This window comes from Heloderma suspectum, chromosome 2 (genome assembly GCF_057233095.1).
Source record: "Heloderma suspectum isolate Gila_16-S chromosome 2, 16-S_ref, whole genome shotgun sequence".
NCBI lineage: Eukaryota > Metazoa > Chordata > Lepidosauria > Squamata > Helodermatidae > Heloderma > Heloderma suspectum.
The window spans coordinates 49,992,021-50,011,412 of record NC_139459.1 but is presented as its reverse complement, the minus strand read 5'-3'; the positions used below and the strand labels follow the sequence as shown (position 1 = coordinate 50,011,412).

The window sequence follows — 19,392 nt, the reverse complement described above, 5'->3', positions numbered from 1 at the left end:
GACGACGCAGTCGCCACCTCGCAGGCTTCTGTGGTTTCCACCCGGAAAATGCGGATTTCCAAAGTGTAGTTTTCCTCCGAAGTTTTCAGCTGCTGTGGCTTCACCATGGTAGGGTGTGCTGTCTAACCATCCCTCGGGGTGACAGTGTGGTTTGCGATGGGCATGGAGTGGGTGGTGAGTGACAGTGTGATACCTTTTTCCTCCTCCCCTCTCTTCCCTCTCTCTCTTCCCAATCACTTCCCATCCTGCCCACAGTTGCGTCGGGAGAGGGAAGCGGCGCTTTGTGCCACCACCGAGAGCAACCGCGTCCCTCTCTGCCGGGCTGTGTTGCTTACAGCAGCGGCGACAGTGCTTGCCAGGCTCTTGCGCCTCAGCAAAACTGCGCCGTAACTAGCCCCTGTATATCTAGGTCATTGAGCATCCACAGCACAGGAGCTGTGCAACTCCAACGATGCAATAGACTCAGTCAGTGCCATTTAGATGGGGCCCTGGAAAGCTGGTCTGTGTAACCTGATCTTCTGCAGTGAAGAGCTTTGTTATTTGTGTCTGTATCAGGTTGCCAGAGTGTGTCAGGAAGTCAGTCCTGACAGGGGGCCAATCTCTCATGGGCTGGTTGATGTCAGGGTCCACAGGGCGCCTCACGGTTGGGGAGCCGGCTTTGCTCTGCCTGGGCTTTCCCCGGCTAGGGAAAGCCTGCATGAATCCACCGCGGTGCCTTGTTGCTCCCTTGCCTTCCCCCCACAGGCCAGGCCAGGCCAGGCAAAGGCAAAGGGGGGCTCTGACAGCTTTGCTGCTTTGTCACTTTCCCCACGCTCAGTTGCTTTCCTGCCTCCTCTGTTCTCTGAGGGGGCAGGTCTTTGGAGTGGGGAAGAGGCCTTGTCAGAGGCCCTGCAGGCCCAAATTTGGCTTGTAGATCACAAGTTCCCCATCCCTGAAGTACAGAAGCCAAATTCATACAGATATGAGCAATTTTATGTGTCAAGTGGTCACAACTGGCTATCGAGTGGTTGACATTTTCTTCCCATGGGCCAGACTGTAACAGGCCTTTGACCACCCAAACAAGCTCCATTGGATGATCCTGTGCAGACACAAGGCTAATGGAGAAGAATTAGGACCTTCTTTGGTGACACTTTAAAATACAACTAATATGAATCTTTATTCTCCAGTAACTGTTGCAAAGTAGTTCTTCTGGATTAAATCAGTGTGTCACATGACTGTATATTAAGGTTATTTAGGTGATTGCAACTGCTTTTTAATTAAATATGGGCATTTGCTGTTTCCTGCATCCTCAAATGAGGAATAATGCTTTACAAGATTTTATAATACTACCAAATTTGATTTTTGCTGAGCTTTAATGTATGCTAAAATTAATTACAGTCTCTAGCTAAGAATGTAGGTAGGAAATACTGCCTCTTATTTAACTTTGTTCCAGAAATTGAATTGACTTCCTGGTTTTTTTTAAATTAATGTGTCATCGTGATTTCTTCTTAGAGCAGGCTGATGGTGAATTATTGTCCAGTGTGTGGGTCAGTTCCACTTTCTGCATTAAATGTCATACCTGATATACCTTTAGTGCAGCTTTCTCCAAACTGGTGCCCTCTAGATGTGTTGGACTACAACTCCCAGCTGAGGGGCAAACAACCAGACTGGGGGGTGGGAGGCAGATGACACCCCTCCCCCCACTGAGCCCTGCACAGGTCATATGATGTCAGGTGGACGTGGCCAGGTCCTGATGTCAGTGAGTGTGGCCATACACCCTGATGTCATTTGCTCCCTGGCCCAAGTGCTGCGTGGATCTCCCTGTTAGGAAAGCCCTGTATGCAGCACAAATGAGCCGGACAAGTCCCTGTCACTCCGACCGATGGGGAGCAATGGGGACTAGGTCAGCTGTACCCCATTTTCGCATGCCTCACCACCTTCCTGCAGTGGGCAAAGGAGGCGGGGAGTACAAAACAGAAGCAGCTTCACGCGACCTGCCTCCTTCACTGTGGCAGGAAAAGTATCGAATGTTATGTAACTGCGAGTAGCTTCATGTGTACATGGGATCAAAGGGCTAGACTCCAACCCACCTTTGCCCAACCTGGTGCCATCCAAATGTGTTGGACTACAACTCCCATACCCCCTATCATGGGGTATTGTAGGAGTTGTAGTCTAATACATCTGGACAGCACCAGCTTGTGGAAGGCTGGGCTAGCTCCTAGAGCTAGTCATTTGGTGTTTAACTCTTAAAATATACCTGCTCTGGATTCTTCTGGTGGTGTTCCAGCCAAGCCATGCAGGTCAGCAAAAGCCTCCTAGGTGTTAAAATATAGCAGTATCCTCGGAACAGTGTCTTTCCATCAGATGGGCACGATGGGTGGCTTCAGAACTGTATGTCAGGGATGGACAACTTGTTGCCCTTCAGATGTTTTGGCCTACATGATCCCTCACCATTGGCTATGCTGGCTAGGGCTGATGGAAGTTGTAGGCTGAAACATCTGGAGAGTCACAGGTTGCACACCCCTGCTGTATGTGAAATACCAGCCATGTATTGAAGTCGGCCAGATGCTGGATAAACCTTGTTTTTGTGGCCAGCTGCAAAGTTTATTGCGCATCGGGAAGACCACATATGTGGGCCATTATACCATGCAGTGGCTCAAGGTCCTCACATTATGCTGCCCAGCTTTAGATGCTGGTCCAGGGAGGAAGCCTGGTGAAGACCATCTGCTTGTGTTCCTTGCTATGATATCGGAGTGCCAACTTCTCAGCCTTCCCCAACCTGTTGCCCTACATGTTTTGGACTTCATCTCCCACTAGCCTCAGCCATTATGACCAATGGTCAGGAATGCTGGGAGTTGAAGTAAAACAACATCTGGAGGGCACCAGGTTGAGGGAATACTGTTCTAGCTGCTCATCACAGGTTAGTACTAAATTAATGGGTCCACAAAGACAAGGTTGTTGATGTGTTTTCTTTAGCTTTAATTACTGGCTGCTCAAATGTTGGTAGTTTGCGATAAATTCACCGGTGTCAGCATTACTTCCAGGCATTCCGAAACTGTAAAGAAGAACCTGAGTTGGTTCAAGGAAGTGGACAGTGCAGCAAGGAGGAGTGTGGATCACTTAGGATGGTTAGCATTAATTCAGACTTAGTTGGGTGTATTTTCTCTTGGCAAATGTGTCATCCTAAACCATTCTCCAGCTGGTGATGGCATCCATTTGGGATGCCATCACAAACCTTTCAAAATACGGCTTGAGTACTAGCATGCAAAGTTGTGGCTTGTGCTCATGGCAAACCATTCAGACAACCGGTTTGCTATGAGCAAGCACGAAAGGCAGTGCACCATAAACAACATGGTCATGTGAATCAGTCACAGGCTTTATGCAGTTTCTAAAGTTAGGTAAGTGTCTGAGGGATTAGGGGGATAAACTAATGTTCACATAAAAAATGTGTTATTGGATGTGAAAGCCTGTCAACACATTAGTAGCACAAAGGAAGATTAAGCCTGGAGCGACTGGAAGCTGTCAGCCTGCTGGGATGTCTTGTCTTCCCTCCAAGACACATCTAGAGTTTTTAGCTTCCTTCCTGGAAATGAATGAGCTACATCATCCAGGGAAATCTTAGTCATTTCTGTCAGGAGTATTTGTTTTGTTTTTAATTGTGTCAGGCAGGGAAAAGGATTCAGGTGGAAGAAAGAATAAAAAGACTTATGTAATAGGTTAAACAGACGGGTTTGAGCTCGATATTATCACTGTATATTTTGGCTACAGGCTCAAAAAATGATTCAAAACAAGGTCTAGCTACTAAATCCTTGCCTGGCTACCCACTTCCTTGCAGCATCTCCAGTCCTCTATAATAAGAGCTGGTTGGCTGATTTTCACAAGAAACCGTTTGATGAAAAACAGTCCTTTAAAACTGGAAATCTTCCATTGTTCCAAAATGAATTTTGCTTCCTTTGCTTTAATGTAAGCTCCTGCCCCATTTTGTTTTAACTGTCCATTCACTTAGAATAAACGCTGTTTAGTTTTTTCCCCTCCTTTATTTGGTGTAATATTTTCATTTTCCCTGTTGCCTCAGATTTCAGTGTTGCAATGTCTTACAACTGAAGCTCTGATAGTTTTCATCAAAACCTACTTCAATGTTGGCTAGAAACTGGAAGGCAGTAAGTGTTCTCCTACTGGCAGCCATGATTATGAACTATTTAGGACCCGATTCTATGCATGAAGAAAAATGGCCTACAACTCCCAACATACCCCAGCCAGCATGGAATGCTGGGAGTTGTAGGACCTTTTTCTGTCTAAACATGCATAGGATTGTGCCCTTAGTGATACAGCCAGTGGTAGTGCAATGTAAATGGTTAAATGTATCTCCTGCTGCTGCACAGTCATGAGCAGTGATATATTCTGAATCATAAGGGATTGGGGCGGGTGTTATCTATTTGTCTGGGTCCAGTGGCAGCTGGTGCCCATTGGGGCCAGGGCGGCAGAAGACAGGGCAGATGCTCAATATTTTCCTGAGACTACCGCAGGAGTACAGGAGAAGACCACCTGTGGCACTTGGAAGCAGTGGAGCAAATTTACCTGGTGGTGGGGAGATCTCTCTGCCACCAGTGAGTGGTGGACAGGCAGGGGGTCCCTGCCCTGTTTGCCCCAAATATAGAGCCGCCTCTGTCTGGGTCTCAGAGCAGAAAATCATGGTTATTCAGGCTAAATCATAGCCATGGGAAGGTAAGTGAACAGTCTGACATTCATTACCTTGCAGTAATCACACTTGGATGGGACCTTCATTGCCACTGAAGGAGGAGGTTACAAGGACTATACTTCCATGCAAGAATCCACAAATGCATTTGCCACCATGCTGTTGGCAAGTGTGTCTTTTGTTCAGGGAAAACTGCAGCCCCTCGGAGAGTTGCCACCCTTCTAAGCCTAGAGAAAGGTGGGAACTCTCCAGTGGAGGTTGGTGGCTCCGATGTCCTTGGGGCGGTGAATCTGCTCCAGGTTTCAGTCAAAACCAGACAGAACTCTAAAAGAGCTATCCAAGCACCCTGGATAGCTCCTTTAGAATTCTGATTGGTTCTAACTGAAACCCGGAGTGGCTTCACTGCCCCATGGACATCGGAGCCACCAGCCTCCACTGGAATGCTCCCTCATGCTGCACTGACTTTGGCAATCTCAGTGCTTTTTGAGTGCCTCCAGGGTTAGTTTTCCAGGCATCTGGGGTGTCTTCTGATGCTGTACTGAGCTTTGCAGATAGAGGCTCTCTGACAGACTCTCACAGGTACTCAGTTTTTCTGAGTATCTCTGAGGCTCAGCACAACAGAAACAAGCTCACATCCCTCTCCCCAGCATTGAGCTGGGGAGAAGGGCAGGAGTTCACCCCCCACATTGGTGCCAGCCTCGAGCTCAGAAAACCCACTCACTTCCTCTCTGGGGAAGCAGGCTTGTAGCTGGCCAAAATGTGTGGAGCTCTGTCTCCATGCATGGGCTGTTTCCTGAGTGTGCATCCCTATATACCTTCTCTGATCTTTTAGACTCACAAAACCTGAAATTCACACTTCCAGCCAACATCACCCCATATTTTCATGAAAACTATGCCAGGCACAGCTGTGATTATGGTAGTTGTAGAGATCATTGAAGTAATTAATGTGACAGAATACAACTAACGCTGGACATAATCTCAGATATCTAGCAACATCTTTACTAAGTAGTCCTTAGCTCCCTAAGGATGCAGCAGTGTGGGGAGCAGGGGCAGAGTTCCTTCATGCCCCTCAGCTTCCACCCATATAAAGACTGTAGCCATCTCACCTTAAAGTCCTGAGATGCAAAAACGTGGTTTTGTGGCCTGTGAGGCGACAGCAGAAAAGGCAGTGAGACTCCAGCTCAGTAGCAGTGGACTCACTGTCCGTAGCAGCAGGGGCAGACCCGTGGTTATCACGAAGATGTTAGCCACCGTCTTCCCAGGAGTGCAGTTTCCAACTAATTTTAAAATACATTTCATGGAAACTATAGCAGCTACAGTGGCACTTCTTGCTCCTCTAGCTGTTGTCTAGCAGGTAGATGACTGACAATTAAATCTGACTTGATGGGACACCCATCTTTTACTCATATTCCATTTTCTGAAATACTTCTGAACATGGTGTGTGTTCCTTAATAAATACCTTGTTGAATAGCAGCACTTGGGTTACTCCTGTCTTAGAGTTCACAGTGATGTAGGCCTAGATGGTTTAAAGTGGCCCTGGAAGCCAGATTCCAGCTGAACATCAGGAAAAACTTCCTGACTGTAAGAGCAATACGACAATGGAACCCCTTACCTGGGGAGGTGGTGGGCTCTCCCACACTGAAGGCCTTCAAGACAAGGCTGGACAGCCATTTGTCAGGGATGCTCTGACTTGGATTCCTGCATTGAGCAGGGGGTTGGACTCGATGGCCTTGTAGGCCCCTTCCAACCCTACTATTCTATGATTCTATGATCTATGGGGGAAGTGGAACTAGCCCAGAGGCCTTTGGGGAGATGTAGTGATGGCCACCAATTTGGAAGGCTTTAAAAGGGGGTTAGATAAATTCCTGGAGGAGGAGGCTATCAATGGCTACTAGTCTTGATGACTGTACACTACTTCCAGTATCAGATACAGTATGCCTATGTGCACCAGTTGCTGGGAAACGTCTGTGGGAGGGTGCTGATGCACTCGTGTCCTGCTTGTGGGTTCCCGGTTGACAGCTGGTTGGCTACTGTGTGAACAGAATGCTGGACTAGATGGACCCTTGGTCTGATCCATCAGGGCTCTTCTTATGTTCTTATGAGATAATAAAATAATAGTTGGTTTCCTCCAGGTTTCCTGAGAGCTGGGATAAAGAGATGAAACCAAGTGTTCACTATGGTTTCTTGTTGGTCCTCTAGAACAGTGCTCTCCAAAGTGGAGTGCGCAAGATGATCCATTGGGATGCACGAGCCGCCTGATAACTGAGCAGCCTCCTGCTGCCCCGACCAGCTGCTGTTGTGCGCAATGGTGGCAGCAGTGGAGCCAGCAGGATGGGGTGGTAGCCGAGAGGGGAGCTCCCTGGCATTTCTCTTTCGGCTCCAGTCCTATCCTGCCTCTGCCATGGCTGCCCAGAGCAACTGCGCCAGTCTCTGCCAGGCACGGCAAGGGAAGGCGCAGTCCCTTGCTCGGCCGTGGCACCTGAGCAGCTGCCATTCTGCCGAAGGAGAGCAAATTGGCTCCAAATTTGCTGACCTTTCCTGTGATGTCAGGCGGCTGTCAGTAGTATGCTACTGAGCAGACATTTTTGAGAAAATAAACCCCTTCATCTGTCCCTTCAAGGTAAAGGTGACGTTTTAACAATGAGTGAGAAACTAACTGCTTTTCGAAAGAAACTCGTGCTATGGAGAGAGCTGTTTGAAAATGGATGTTTGAAATGTTTCCATCGGTATGTGACTTTGTTGCCGAAAACAATGTAAGCATGTCACCTATAAAAGCTCTCACATCTGCACATTTTAAAAACTTGGAAATAGAATTTTCTAGCCTGTTAAAAAATATTCCAGAGGAAGAGTTTCAGTGGGTTTTGAACCTGTTTGTTAAAAATATAAAAATGCAACATTTTCCGATGACTTTGCAAGAACAACCGACTGAAATCAGGGAAGATGGAAGTTTACTAGCTGAATTTCAACAAAAACCTTTGCATAATTGGTGGATGGGATTGAAAAATGAGTTTCATGATTTAGTAAGCACAGCCAATGATGCAGTTCTTCCATTTGGATCTACGTATCTTTGTTAGGTGTCTTTTTCGGCCATGAAAGCCATTAAAAGCAAGTATTGAAATAAACTGAACTTAGAACCAGACCTTTGAATCTCAGTATCACGAAGTGTTAAACCAAGATTTTCAAAAATAATGAAGCATCTTTAATCACATTGCTTTCACTAAAAAATATTATTATTAATTTTTTTTAGTGAGGGCAAAAAAGTTGTTTATACCGTTAATAAATAAAATAAATCATTTTTAAAGTATTGTTTATTTCAGCTTTATCTCATCCTTTTTAAATTTCTATTTTAATATATATTTTATAATATACATAATTTATTAGTACAGTAGTACATGTATATAATTTATAAATAAATATACATATATTGGGAGTACATGCTCAATTTTTTTTTTTGCTGATAGGGGTGCATGGTCAAAAAAGTTTGCAGACCACTAGTATCTAGAATATGTAACTGGAATGTAAGCAATATGGAAACTAATATTGTAAAACAATTCATCTGTGTTATGTTAACTTTAAGGGGGTTCTTTTAGACATGCAGCTTTATTTTTTTCTGATGACGTAAAAGTTGAGAATAGGTTCTGTTTGGCTAGAATATTGATTATTTAAATTATATGTTTGGAGTACATAGTTCTATACACAGGACTTAACCTTATTTGACTGCAGGTTTTATCTGGCTTGCTTTACGGTGGTGTACTAATATACTTGGAAAGGCAGTGGCACATTGCTAAGGAGAGAGTGTTGTTGAGCAGCCGGCGTAGATCAGAATGAAATGTGTTCTTTCATTTCCCATTTATTGTGTTTGGGACGACAGTGTTTCTGTTAATCTCAGCATATGCCTATTCTGTTGGTTGCAAGGTCAATTTGCACCCCCCCCCCTTGTGTTACAGGGTGGCGTTTGATTTTCCAGCTATAATCAGGAATGAAACAAATGTACAGTCTCACTGTTGATATCTATATTTGCTTATACTAGCTGAAGAACTGCTCTATAATATCGTTGGGAGAACTGGAAACTTAATTATTAAGGTATTTGTCTCCAGGGAAGCACAGAATATATTTGCAATCACCATTGAACAAATTTATATGTTACTCCACACCTTACTGTTGAGATTGCATTTATATTTGAAGTGTTGATCACCTTAGTGTACTGCAAAGTTCATACATAGATACATGCAGAAATAATTGGCAATGACCCATGGTAGAAATAAAGCAGTATCAGAGTGAGCTTTAGTTAGTGAAGGTGCAGTCCTGTACGTTAGACAGAAAAAAGGCCTACAACACCCAGCATTGCCCAGCCAGCATAGGATTGCATCCTTAGTTAGTTAGTTAATAGATTTGTATACCGCCCAACTGGCCAATGCCCTTGAGGCAGTTTACAATCATAAATCCACAACAAAATAATAGCAAGGGCAACAGCAAAAATACAACAATAAAAATATCAAAACAATACAATATTAAAGATTTAAAACATTGAAGAGCCAGCAGTAAAATTAATAATCAAGTGACAGATGAAAGATGAAATGCCTGTTCAAAGAGGAAAGTCTTAACCTGGCATCTAAATGTATTAAGTAAAGATGCCAGGCAGATCTCCCTGGGAAGAGCATTCCACATACAGGGTCCCACTTCAAACTGGCCATTTCTCATGAAGTCTGCCATGCCTAACTTGATACTGTGCACTCTTGTTAAAGGGAGGGCTGATTATAGAATGCTTCCCTTTCGCCTTTGCAGTTGGTTTCCCCCATCTCGAAGTTGTTCTGGATTGCAAATCCACAAAGGCAGACTCCATTAGCCTGCACTGTGTTCCTGGCTTCCGTGTGGGAGCTTGGGGTGAAGTTCAGCATCTAGCCCTAGTGGAATTTCATTGCTCTGACACAAGCCTATTGTGTAAGGCTCTGTGCTTTCCATTCAGCTGTCTGGGCTCCAGGATACAGAACGAGAGAGGGCAAAACAAAAAGGAGCACGTGGTCCACTACTGTTGCACACCACCAGTTGGAACCCTAATTTAGCCCTGGAAATAGTATGGAAGTATTGTAACTACAGGAGCCAAGGAAGATGCCAGGAGAGTCACTTATGGTTCAGACTCCCAGGAAGAGCTCTTTGGGCAAGTCAAAGTGTTAGATTACTATACATGTAGAACAAGAACAACCAAGTTAATTTGGCGGAAGGCTGGGTGGGGTGGGAGGATTAGGGAAAATAGCACTGAGTTGCCAGCTAATGTTGAGATGGATAATTTCATTGTAATAAATGAGTAGCCCCTTTGTTTTGTAAACAATGAACATAATGAAGTCTTATAAAGAGGAAAAAGGAAGCATTCTCAACAAATGCAGTACAAATACAATGGACCCCAGTTAAGGATCTCATCCTGGAGTTATTGCCGTCCCAAACCCCCACTGAAATGAGTGGGAATCTTGGAAGTGCAAAGAATGAAGAATGGGCACAACTGCTTCTCTCTCGCTCTCTCTCATTGACCATTCTTGACATCTTTTCTCTAAGGTTCTTTTTTGTTAGACAGTATGATGCAATACTCGTTCCAGTATACTTAACTGTACAGGTGTGATTCAAGATGGTGGCAAGAATGCCTTTTTAGCCTCAGGTATGTAGATTGGGATTGCAGCTGTTTCCTGATCTATGTGCACGTGACAAAAATACTTTAAATGTTGCAAAGTATCCAAGCTTTTTCACGTGGATCAGTCTATGATTTGGAGAAAGTAACGCTTAAACCACCCTTCCCCAATCTGGTACCCTCCTGATGTTTTGGACTACAACTTCCATCAGCCCCAGCCAGTGTGGTCAATGGTCAGGGATGATGGAAGTTGCAGTCTAAAACACTTGGAGGCACCAGATTGTAGAAAGGTTCTTTAGCACATTTCTGAGTGCAAATATCTAGGAACATAAACAAGGTAATCTACAGTTATTCTGCTACTTAAAAGGCAATTGCACTGGTGAATTTTAAGTGCAATCTTTTTCAAAGTGATGCAAGATCAGGTTCCTCCCAAAACGAAGTCATTTCTCAGATTTTTGTGGGGTTGTGGTGGTGAAATTCAGAGACCCAGTTCAGCAGTGCTGACACCGTTTTTTGGGCCACCTCCACAGGCTGCCATTTTGTTTCCGCCATAATGTCTCAAATGTAATGTCATTCCAGGGCATTATAGGAGAAAATTGTGGGGCCCCATTTTTTGTTCTGGAACCATGCTTACATCCAGGGCATTATGGAGGAAATGAACCAGTGGTCTGGTTGCTAAAACAGGAGTTCTGCTGGCAAAAATGGGGCAGTAGGGTAGAGAGAAAAGAAAAAAGGAAGATGTCACAAATTTCACTCTCCCAGAAAAAAAAAAAAATAGAGAAATCCCCGCTGCCATTTGCTGTCCTCAAATGGGCAGCAATTTTTTTGTAGAGGGATTTTCAAGCATCTTGCATTGGGTCCAGAAACAAACCTAGGATCCTATGCAGTTGATATAACACTGTTGTTCCTTGTTCAGAGTTCAGAGCTCCTGTCAGCAGTGTCCCTTGATGCTGCATTTGGCACCAATTAACGTTTGCAGACATTTGTCAAGGGCAGTGTAACAACCTTTTGTATAGGGTTGCTGCTATTTTATATTTTTTATTATTGTAGTTTTATTTATTTGTTAATATCTGTATTTTCTTTTTCCGAAGAGTTGAAAGCAGCATTCTTAGCCACACAACAAACTTGTGAAGTAGGTTAGGCTGAAAGATGGTAACTAGTCCAAAGCCCCATCCAGTGAAATTCATAGCCAAGCAGGGAATTTGAACCTGTGTTTCCCACATTCCAAACTAACACCCTACACCAGAGCTTTCCAAACTGTGTGCCGCGACACATTAGTGTGTCGGCAGCAGTGTGTAGGTTGTCGCGCGAAATGCAGAAAATTGTGCGGAAGGGCACCGCGGAGCTCCCTTACTCGCGTTTGCTTCCCTTGGCCCCTCCCCCGGCACTTCCTAAAGCAGCTAATGTTAAAGCAGCTAAGGCTTAGCTGCTTTAACATTAGCTGCTTTAGGATCATGTGGTGTCTTGATGTAGGGCGCTCGTGATTGGCGGTGTTGGAGCAGTACGGTGAGGTAGAGGCGCGGGGCGAAGAGAGGGGAGGCGCTGCCCTGGGAGCAGAGCTTGGCCGATGCCGGCGTGAAGTGGCAGCGGCCCCCAGCCCTGCGAGATTTCGAGCGCACCCTTCATGGATCTCTGCACCGTCCTCCTGCGAGGCCAGGCCAGAGTAGCGTGCAGGCGGAAACGCCGCCTGGGACTGGGACTGCACCAAGCGGGCCGTCCGCCATCTTGGCCAGTCGGAACGGAGCTCAGTGGAGGCCAGAAGCCTCGGAATCAGCGTGCTCCCAATCACCCAGACAACCCACCTGCGGCTGGCTGAAGGGAGGCCACCCTCCCAAACCCAACGTGGCAAACAGCAAGCCAGCCACCACGTGGCACTTATAATTTGATTTCTGCCATTTATTTTTATTTTTACTCTGCTGTAATTGTGAATTAACCATCCACCAGCAGTGTACCACCAGAGAGTGCTGGAACTGGACTCTGGACATAGGCATTGCAAATATTTATAGCAATATAGCCTTGTAGTGAGACATATATATTTAGACCATTTTTGTTGGACTTTTGCTTCTCTACTTCATGTGTTTTTGCAGCTGAACTCCTACCTGGGCCTATGTGTCCTAATATGTATTGTAAATACTTTAGTTAATTTTGTTTATTTTTCACATTGTCTTGCACTTATTTACATACTGTTACTCATAAATGACAACAATGTATGTTATTATCTTACAAATCATATATTTTTAAAAATATAAATGAAAGGTTTTCATGAGATATGTTCTATCCCCATACATTTCATTATTACAATTTATGTATGTGTCCGTATCTCTTATAACGGGTTAGTTTAACCTCCAGTTTGCTAGTAAAACTGAATTACCGTGTCACAAAATGATGCATGTCTAAAAAGTGTGTCACCAACATGAAAAGTTTGGAAAGCTCTGCCCTATACCATTGTTATGTAGTACTGCACCACACTGCTGTGAGAGTCAAAATAAAAAAGTATTACTTTTTTCCATTTCTATTCCGTGTGTGTGTGTGTGTGTGTGTGTGTGTGTGTGAGAGAGAGAGAGAGAGAGAGAGAGATTTACTCCAAACTACCTACTGTTCCATTTTAGCTTTCACCTTCCTTTGATCCTTCCATTTACATGTTTAAAAGGAAAGAAGAAAGAGGCAGTTCAGAGAACAGAAACGCTGAGGTCACTGTGTTCAAAACAGATCTTTTTAAAACTCCAGTCTACTTTCTCCCTGGCTCATGGCATTATTAAGATTCTTCTATGTAAAAAAACCCCTTAAATATTTATTGTTTAGTTTAGGTGTCTTTACACCCTGGGGCGTAGGGCAGTGGTTTTCAGACTTTTTACCCTCCAGAAAACCCTTCCACATGATTCATCTGCCAAGGAGTCCTGGGACACGGGAAGCTGCCTTATGCCTGGTTGGTCTGTTTGTCCCTTTATCCAAGTCTCGTCTGCTCTGACAAGCAGCAGCACTCCAGGGTCATGGGCAGAGGTCTGTCGCGCTATCAGATCCTTTTAACTGGAGATGCCGGGGACTGAACCTGAGAGTGTCTGCATGTAAAGCATGTACTTTACGTTTGAGCTGTTTCTGCTCCTCTTCCACCACCACCACTATGGCTAGCCTAGCAGACAGGATTCCGCTCCCATTTCTTATCGCCTTTTGGCTCCCTTCCCTGAGGAAGAAGTGAGAGATGCTCATCGACATCAATGAAGAAATCCAGGATTTTAGCACTGCTGTGTTTGGGCACCAGCAGGTCCACCCAGAAGCAAAAGTTACCAGCAAAGGCAACAGTTCATAACCTTTTTAATTCAGGTTGTATTTTCTGTGGGAAAATAACTTTTCATCATTCATCTTAATTTGCGCTGGAATTGATACAATTCCACTCCCCTCCCAAGTCAGTTTCTACTTGGGGTAAGATGACCACTTGTCATGAGCGGTGATGGATCACATGGACTGAACAACCTCATATGTGTTCATAGAATCATAGAATAGTAGGGTTGGAAGGGGTCTACAAGGCCATCGAGTCCAACCCCCTGCTCAATGCAGGAATCCAAGTCAGAGCATCCCTGACAGATGGCTGTCCAGCCTCGTCTTGAATGCCTCCAGTGTGGGAGAGCCCACTACCTCCCTCGGTAATGGGTTCCATTGTCGTATTGCTCTAACAGTCAGGACATTTTTCCTGATGTTCAGCCGGAATCTGGTTTCCTGTAACTTGAGCCCATTATTCCGTATCCTGCACTCTGGGATGATTGAGAAGAGATCCTGGCCTTCCTCTCTCTGACAACCTTTCAAGTACTTGAAGAGTGCTATCATATCTCCTCTCAGTCTTCTCTTCTCAAGGCTAAACATGCCCAGTTCTCTCAGTCTCTCTTCATAGGGCTTTGTTTCCATTCCCCTGATCATCTTTGTTGCCCTCCTCTGAATCCTCTCCAGTTTGTCTGCATCCTTCTTAAAGTGTGATGCCCAGAACTGGACCCAGTACTCCAGATGAGGCCTAACCAGTGCTGAGTAGAGGGGAACTAGTACTTCTCGGGATTTGGAAGCTATACTTCTATTAATGCAGCCCAAAATAGCATTTGCCTTTTTTGCAGCCACATCACTTTGTTGGCTCATGTTCAGCTTGTTGAAAGCTTGTGGAGAGCTGAGAAGGCAGTGAGTTCTTTTGAACTTGACCCAAGACTGAATAGGATGGAGCTTCTGAAAAATTGTCAGAGTGAGTCTTCTGAAGTATACAACATGTCAGCCCTCTAAGCAAGGGCTGGCAAACCAATAAAAAAGGAAAAGAGCAGGAATGCACAGTCCCTTGATATACCTGAAGAAGAGAAGCAAACAATAAGGAATTACTGTATTCAGTTAAGGCCTACACAGAATTGAGATGGGAGGTTCTGGGAGGAGTCTGTACCTCCTTTTGGAGCCCTGCATCAAACTCTGAGGCTATTAGGCACAAAGAGTTGTATCCAATTGGTCTCCGTCCACTGACAGAATGCTATGTAATCCAGAAGAGGCTTCTGTGAGAGGGAGGGGGTGGATTTACAGCAATTCTCCCTGTCTTGTGCAGCCTCCCATGTCCCATCCACCCAAATATGATCTGGAGAGTTGGGTGAACCTTCAAAACCGCGTGGGAGGTGGCATGTGTGGATTCAGAGGGGAGTGGGAATCACCCAAAATTCCCTCCCTCTCCATTCCACTGATGGAAGCCTCCCCTGGATCAAAGAGCCTTTTGTCAGCAGAGGGAGACCAATTTGATACAACCCATAGGTTGCAGCTATTATCATTTAGTAGATGTTCAAATGGGCTTTGCGCCCAGCTCAGGAATGGCGGAGTAAACTGAAAATTGGTCCCCCTCCCCCATTTACGTTTTCAAGTGTCCCACCATAATAGCACTGCAAATAGGACGTCGGGATTTTGTATATGTGGACTTTTCTTTTTGTAACTACTCTATGTCTTAAATGGAATATTGTTGTTACATTGAAGCATGCATACAGTTTATACAAACGATGTAATTGATTTTGAATGCACTCGTGTATTTTTTTATTTTAGATTCTAAACACAAAGAAACCCTTCTCCATCTCACAATGAGATTTGGTTTGGTTAAACTTTCCCAGTTCCTGTTATTCCAGCCAGGTGGGACAGTTGCAATCACTCTACCTAATGAAGAAGGGTTGACACCATTGGACTTGGCTTTACAGAACGGACACTTCAGACTTGCTGAAATTTTCTCCAAGTAAGTGCTCTGGATTAGTGTGACATTTTAATGGTAAGAGCCAAATGAAATGTCTACTTTCATCCGTATGTCTCTGCTAATTTCACTGGATTTTCCCATTGCAGGTGTTCAAGAATCACCCCATAGGAGTTAAGTGGTAGACTTAAAAGAGGATATGTTGTTCACTTGCTTATGTCTCATTATAGAATGTAAATTAATATTTGAACTACCTTTGGGGTTATTATTTATATGTGAAGCCTGACCTATCCCAAGATCTTGAGGTAGATAACAACATTATACAAGTATAACAAGGGAATGGGGAAAGATCCAATCCTGCTCAAAAAGTTGTAGGACTTTTTTCTGTCTAAACATGCATAAGATTGCAGCTCTTACTCTTTTTAGCATTGGATGAAGTGGACTGTGGTCCACAAAAACTTATCCCATAATAAATGTGTTAAGTCTTTACAGCAGGGGTGGGCAGACATCAAGTTTGTGGAATCTACTTTGTGTTTTACTAGAATCCCTAGATCCACTTTGTTAGCCTGGTGCAAAAGACATACACTTAAAATTAAAGAATTAATTCTGGGCCCAAAAATTTGTTCTGGATACTAGAACTGAGTGTCCCTCACGGTCTTTCCAGACAATAATCCACCCCCCCAATCTTAATTTCAGCAGCATAATTTGGGAAGGTGAGTCATTTTATTGTTGCAGTAAAAACCCTTGTTGATCTATTGCAAATTCTTGAGAGACCTGCCAGCAAATCCTGATCTACCTTCTGCCCGGTCCTGCTTTAAGGCCGTACAAGGTTCTTGTTGTTTTTGTGGCAACAGACTAGCACAGTCTTTGTTAGCTTGCCTTCTTGACTTCTATAACCTCCGTCTATTGACAACTCAGTTATTAGCCACCTCTTTCACTTTCCTTACCTGGGTTGCTTTTCTATCAGATTTTGACTGCTTGCAAAATACATTGGAACAGAATAGCTTTGAAGGCTCTCAAGGGTCTATATCCTGCTGAGTATCTGAAGCTCATGTAATGTATTGGTGTTGACTGTTTGTTTTGCCACCTACTTGCCTTTGTCCTTCATTGCTAAATTGACCCATGACACAGTCAGCAAAATATGCTGCCATTTCTTCTCACTGCTGTGTTTTTACTGGATGAGTTTTAATTACAACTTTGTTATTTCCATATTTTATTTTCAGCTGCCTTGAGTACTATTTTTAGTGGAAAGGCGGGATGTAAATTTTTAGTGGAAAGGCAGGATATAAATTTAATCTTAAAAAATATTTAAAAACACACAAAGAAGAACGAAAAGCCAAATGAGAAATAAGAAAAACAGTTGAGTTGTGTTTTCCTCCTTTCAACCATATTGCTCTTTTATTTCTAGCTTTGAACAATGTGCAGTTTGTATGAGAATTTATTCATGCTTTCATTTGCATGAGAAAAATGACTTAACTCTGTTGTCACATATGTTGTTATGAAAGTCTCACTTGTTTGGAACATTCAAACAATGCAGTGCTCCCTTGGGACTGTCTCTTTTGCGCTGCAGTATGCTAATTAGCCTGCTGGCTGCTGTTTCATTTTGATTGTTGTGTATGGTTCACATTTAAATGGGCTGCATCTTTTTTACAAATAATACAGAAAACCAGGTGTTAAGTGCCTGTTATTTTATTCTGTTAGAATTTTTCCAAGTTTTCTTTGTAATTTCATGGGCAAAAGTTATTTTAAAAACAGCGTTTCTCGTCGATGTTACATGCTATTTTTGTCTGAGATCCTTGCAGTGAGTAGGTTAGACTTTGAAATGGTAGAACGAAGCATGAGTGAGGAGTTGCATAGGTTTGCATTTCATGGTTCCTGTGCTCTTACTTCAGTCTAGTGAATGTCTTTTTTCAGAAGGCAGGTCAGCCATCCATTTGAGATTTCTAAAGTGGAGCTTGGTGAGAATGCCGTCCTACAATTTGCTCATTCATCAGGAACTCTGTCTCTGACATTTAATCACACGGCAGACCATTTGCTAGGATCTGACGTTCAGCTCTTCAGGAAATACTTCTGGGATAGAGCTTTTCTGCACAAGGTGAGTGCCAAACTACAATACAGAGAAGTGTCTTTTTCTTTTTGCAAAATGTTTTAATCTGTTTATTCATGTTTGATAGTTAAGTTGCTCTTCCTTAGATAAAAACTTTGAAAATAGTCAGAGCTTTTGGTAACACAAAAAAACAAAAGTCTTGTGGCACCTGAAATACTATCCGGTTTATTGTGACATACACTGTTGGGAACTAGAACTCCATGTATCTGATGAAGTGTGCTCTACTCCATGAAAGCTTGTATCACAATAAATCTGTTTGCCTTTAAGGTGCGACCTGTACAGTGGGGTTCTTTATCTGTTGTTTCTCTTATGACAGCAGCTTCATTCCATGAAAGAGGATGTAGAACACTAACAGCTATACACACTTATTTATCTAGAAGTACTTTTAATCCACCTTAAAAGTCTGATCTAATTCTCACTGAAGTCACTGGGGGAGTAGATATATATGGGGTTGCACTGTAAAGCAGTTTTTTTAAAAAAGTGTAACAGATAATTCATATAAGTTATTGACAAGGCTGGCCCAAATATTGACAAGGCTAGCCCCTTCCAACCCTACTATTCTATGATTCTATGATTCTAAGACATTTTGCTGCCTGAGGCAAAGCAGCAAATGGTATCTCCACCCCCACCCTCACCAAGTCAAGGTGCATAGTACCCAAGGCTGGTTTGCACCTGGCAGAAAGCCCCACAAGTGCCTCTCCCTCTTCCTAGTAGTAAAAAATAAATAATGTTGTAATAGTAGTAGTTGTTGTATTAAATAACTAAGAGTTTGCTGCCCTTTCATGATACTCAAATCAGTCATGTGTCTAATGGTAGGGCCAGCCCTGGCTATTGGGTGCAACCTATACGTGCAGGGCAGGCCTTAAGGGTACCAAGCTGAAGAGGGCCCTGAGCTGAGCTTGGTGACTCAGTGTTTCTTGAGTGTACAAAGTGCAGTGAGCTACGGCAAAAAAGAAAAGAAATAAAAATACTATGCATCTTTAACCTCCCCCCCACAACAAAAAGGTTCTACAGGTTGTTTGGGTTCAATCTACAAAAACAAGCTTCCATGAGTTTGCTTTAAATAATGTTTCTTTTTCAATGTCCAGTTTGATGTCATTTGTTCTAGATAAAATGCAGAGGAACATAGCTTTACTTCGATGAGACACTGCCAAGCATTATAAGCACTACAAATAGTATAACCATTATAAACATTATAAATACTAAAAAAGAATGCTGTAAGTTGACTCATGGGGCCACCAAAAGTGCTCCTTACTCAGGGCACCATTTAGCCTGGGGCTTCGGTATGCTTAATTCCCAATGAAGTTAATGATATTTAGGATTCTTCCAGACAGAGGGCTCCTAGCACTAACAATCAAAAAGCAATGTGTAGTTATTCCCTTTTCTTCCTTATTGGAATTTTTCTGGTAAGAAAAATGATAATAATGGAATAAGTGACTGGAAAAAACAAGAGGCTTACAAATGCAAGATGATGACATTTCTGTGAACTACAATTGCACAACAGAAACCTCATCTGGAAGCACCGTTAGTGAAAGTGAGTGATCAAGCCACTTGATCTACTGGTTTCAGTAGAGCTGAAGGGTGCCTCATTTTCTCTGAACTGCACCTATTAGAGCTTTCTTACAACTTATTTACTGCCATGGATCTTTCAGATTGGGATGGAATTGGAAACCAATAAACATTTCATGATAAATTGTTTTATTAAATTAGGTTAGATACAGAATGTACTGGGGTACCATGGAAAACATTGTAAAACGAGTTTACAATATTGTTTTAGTTAAGCTGAAAGTAGGGTTGGGGAG

At 43.4% G+C, this 19,392-nt stretch overlaps 1 protein-coding gene across 2 annotated transcripts in view; it reads left to right on the top strand.

Annotated features, from left to right (window-relative positions):
• The window catches only part of ARHGEF28 (Rho guanine nucleotide exchange factor 28), a 211,346-nt gene that overhangs the window by 68,519 nt on the left and 123,435 nt on the right, over window positions 1–19,392 (top strand). For both annotated transcript variants that reach the window (XM_084833481.1, XM_084833480.1), the window contains exons 5-6: window positions 15,345–15,528; window positions 17,398–17,578. In XM_084833481.1, the coding sequence (XP_084689607.1) occupies window positions 15,345–15,528; window positions 17,398–17,578 (365 nt within the window). The remainder of the gene's footprint in view (window positions 1–15,344; window positions 15,529–17,397; window positions 17,579–19,392) is intronic.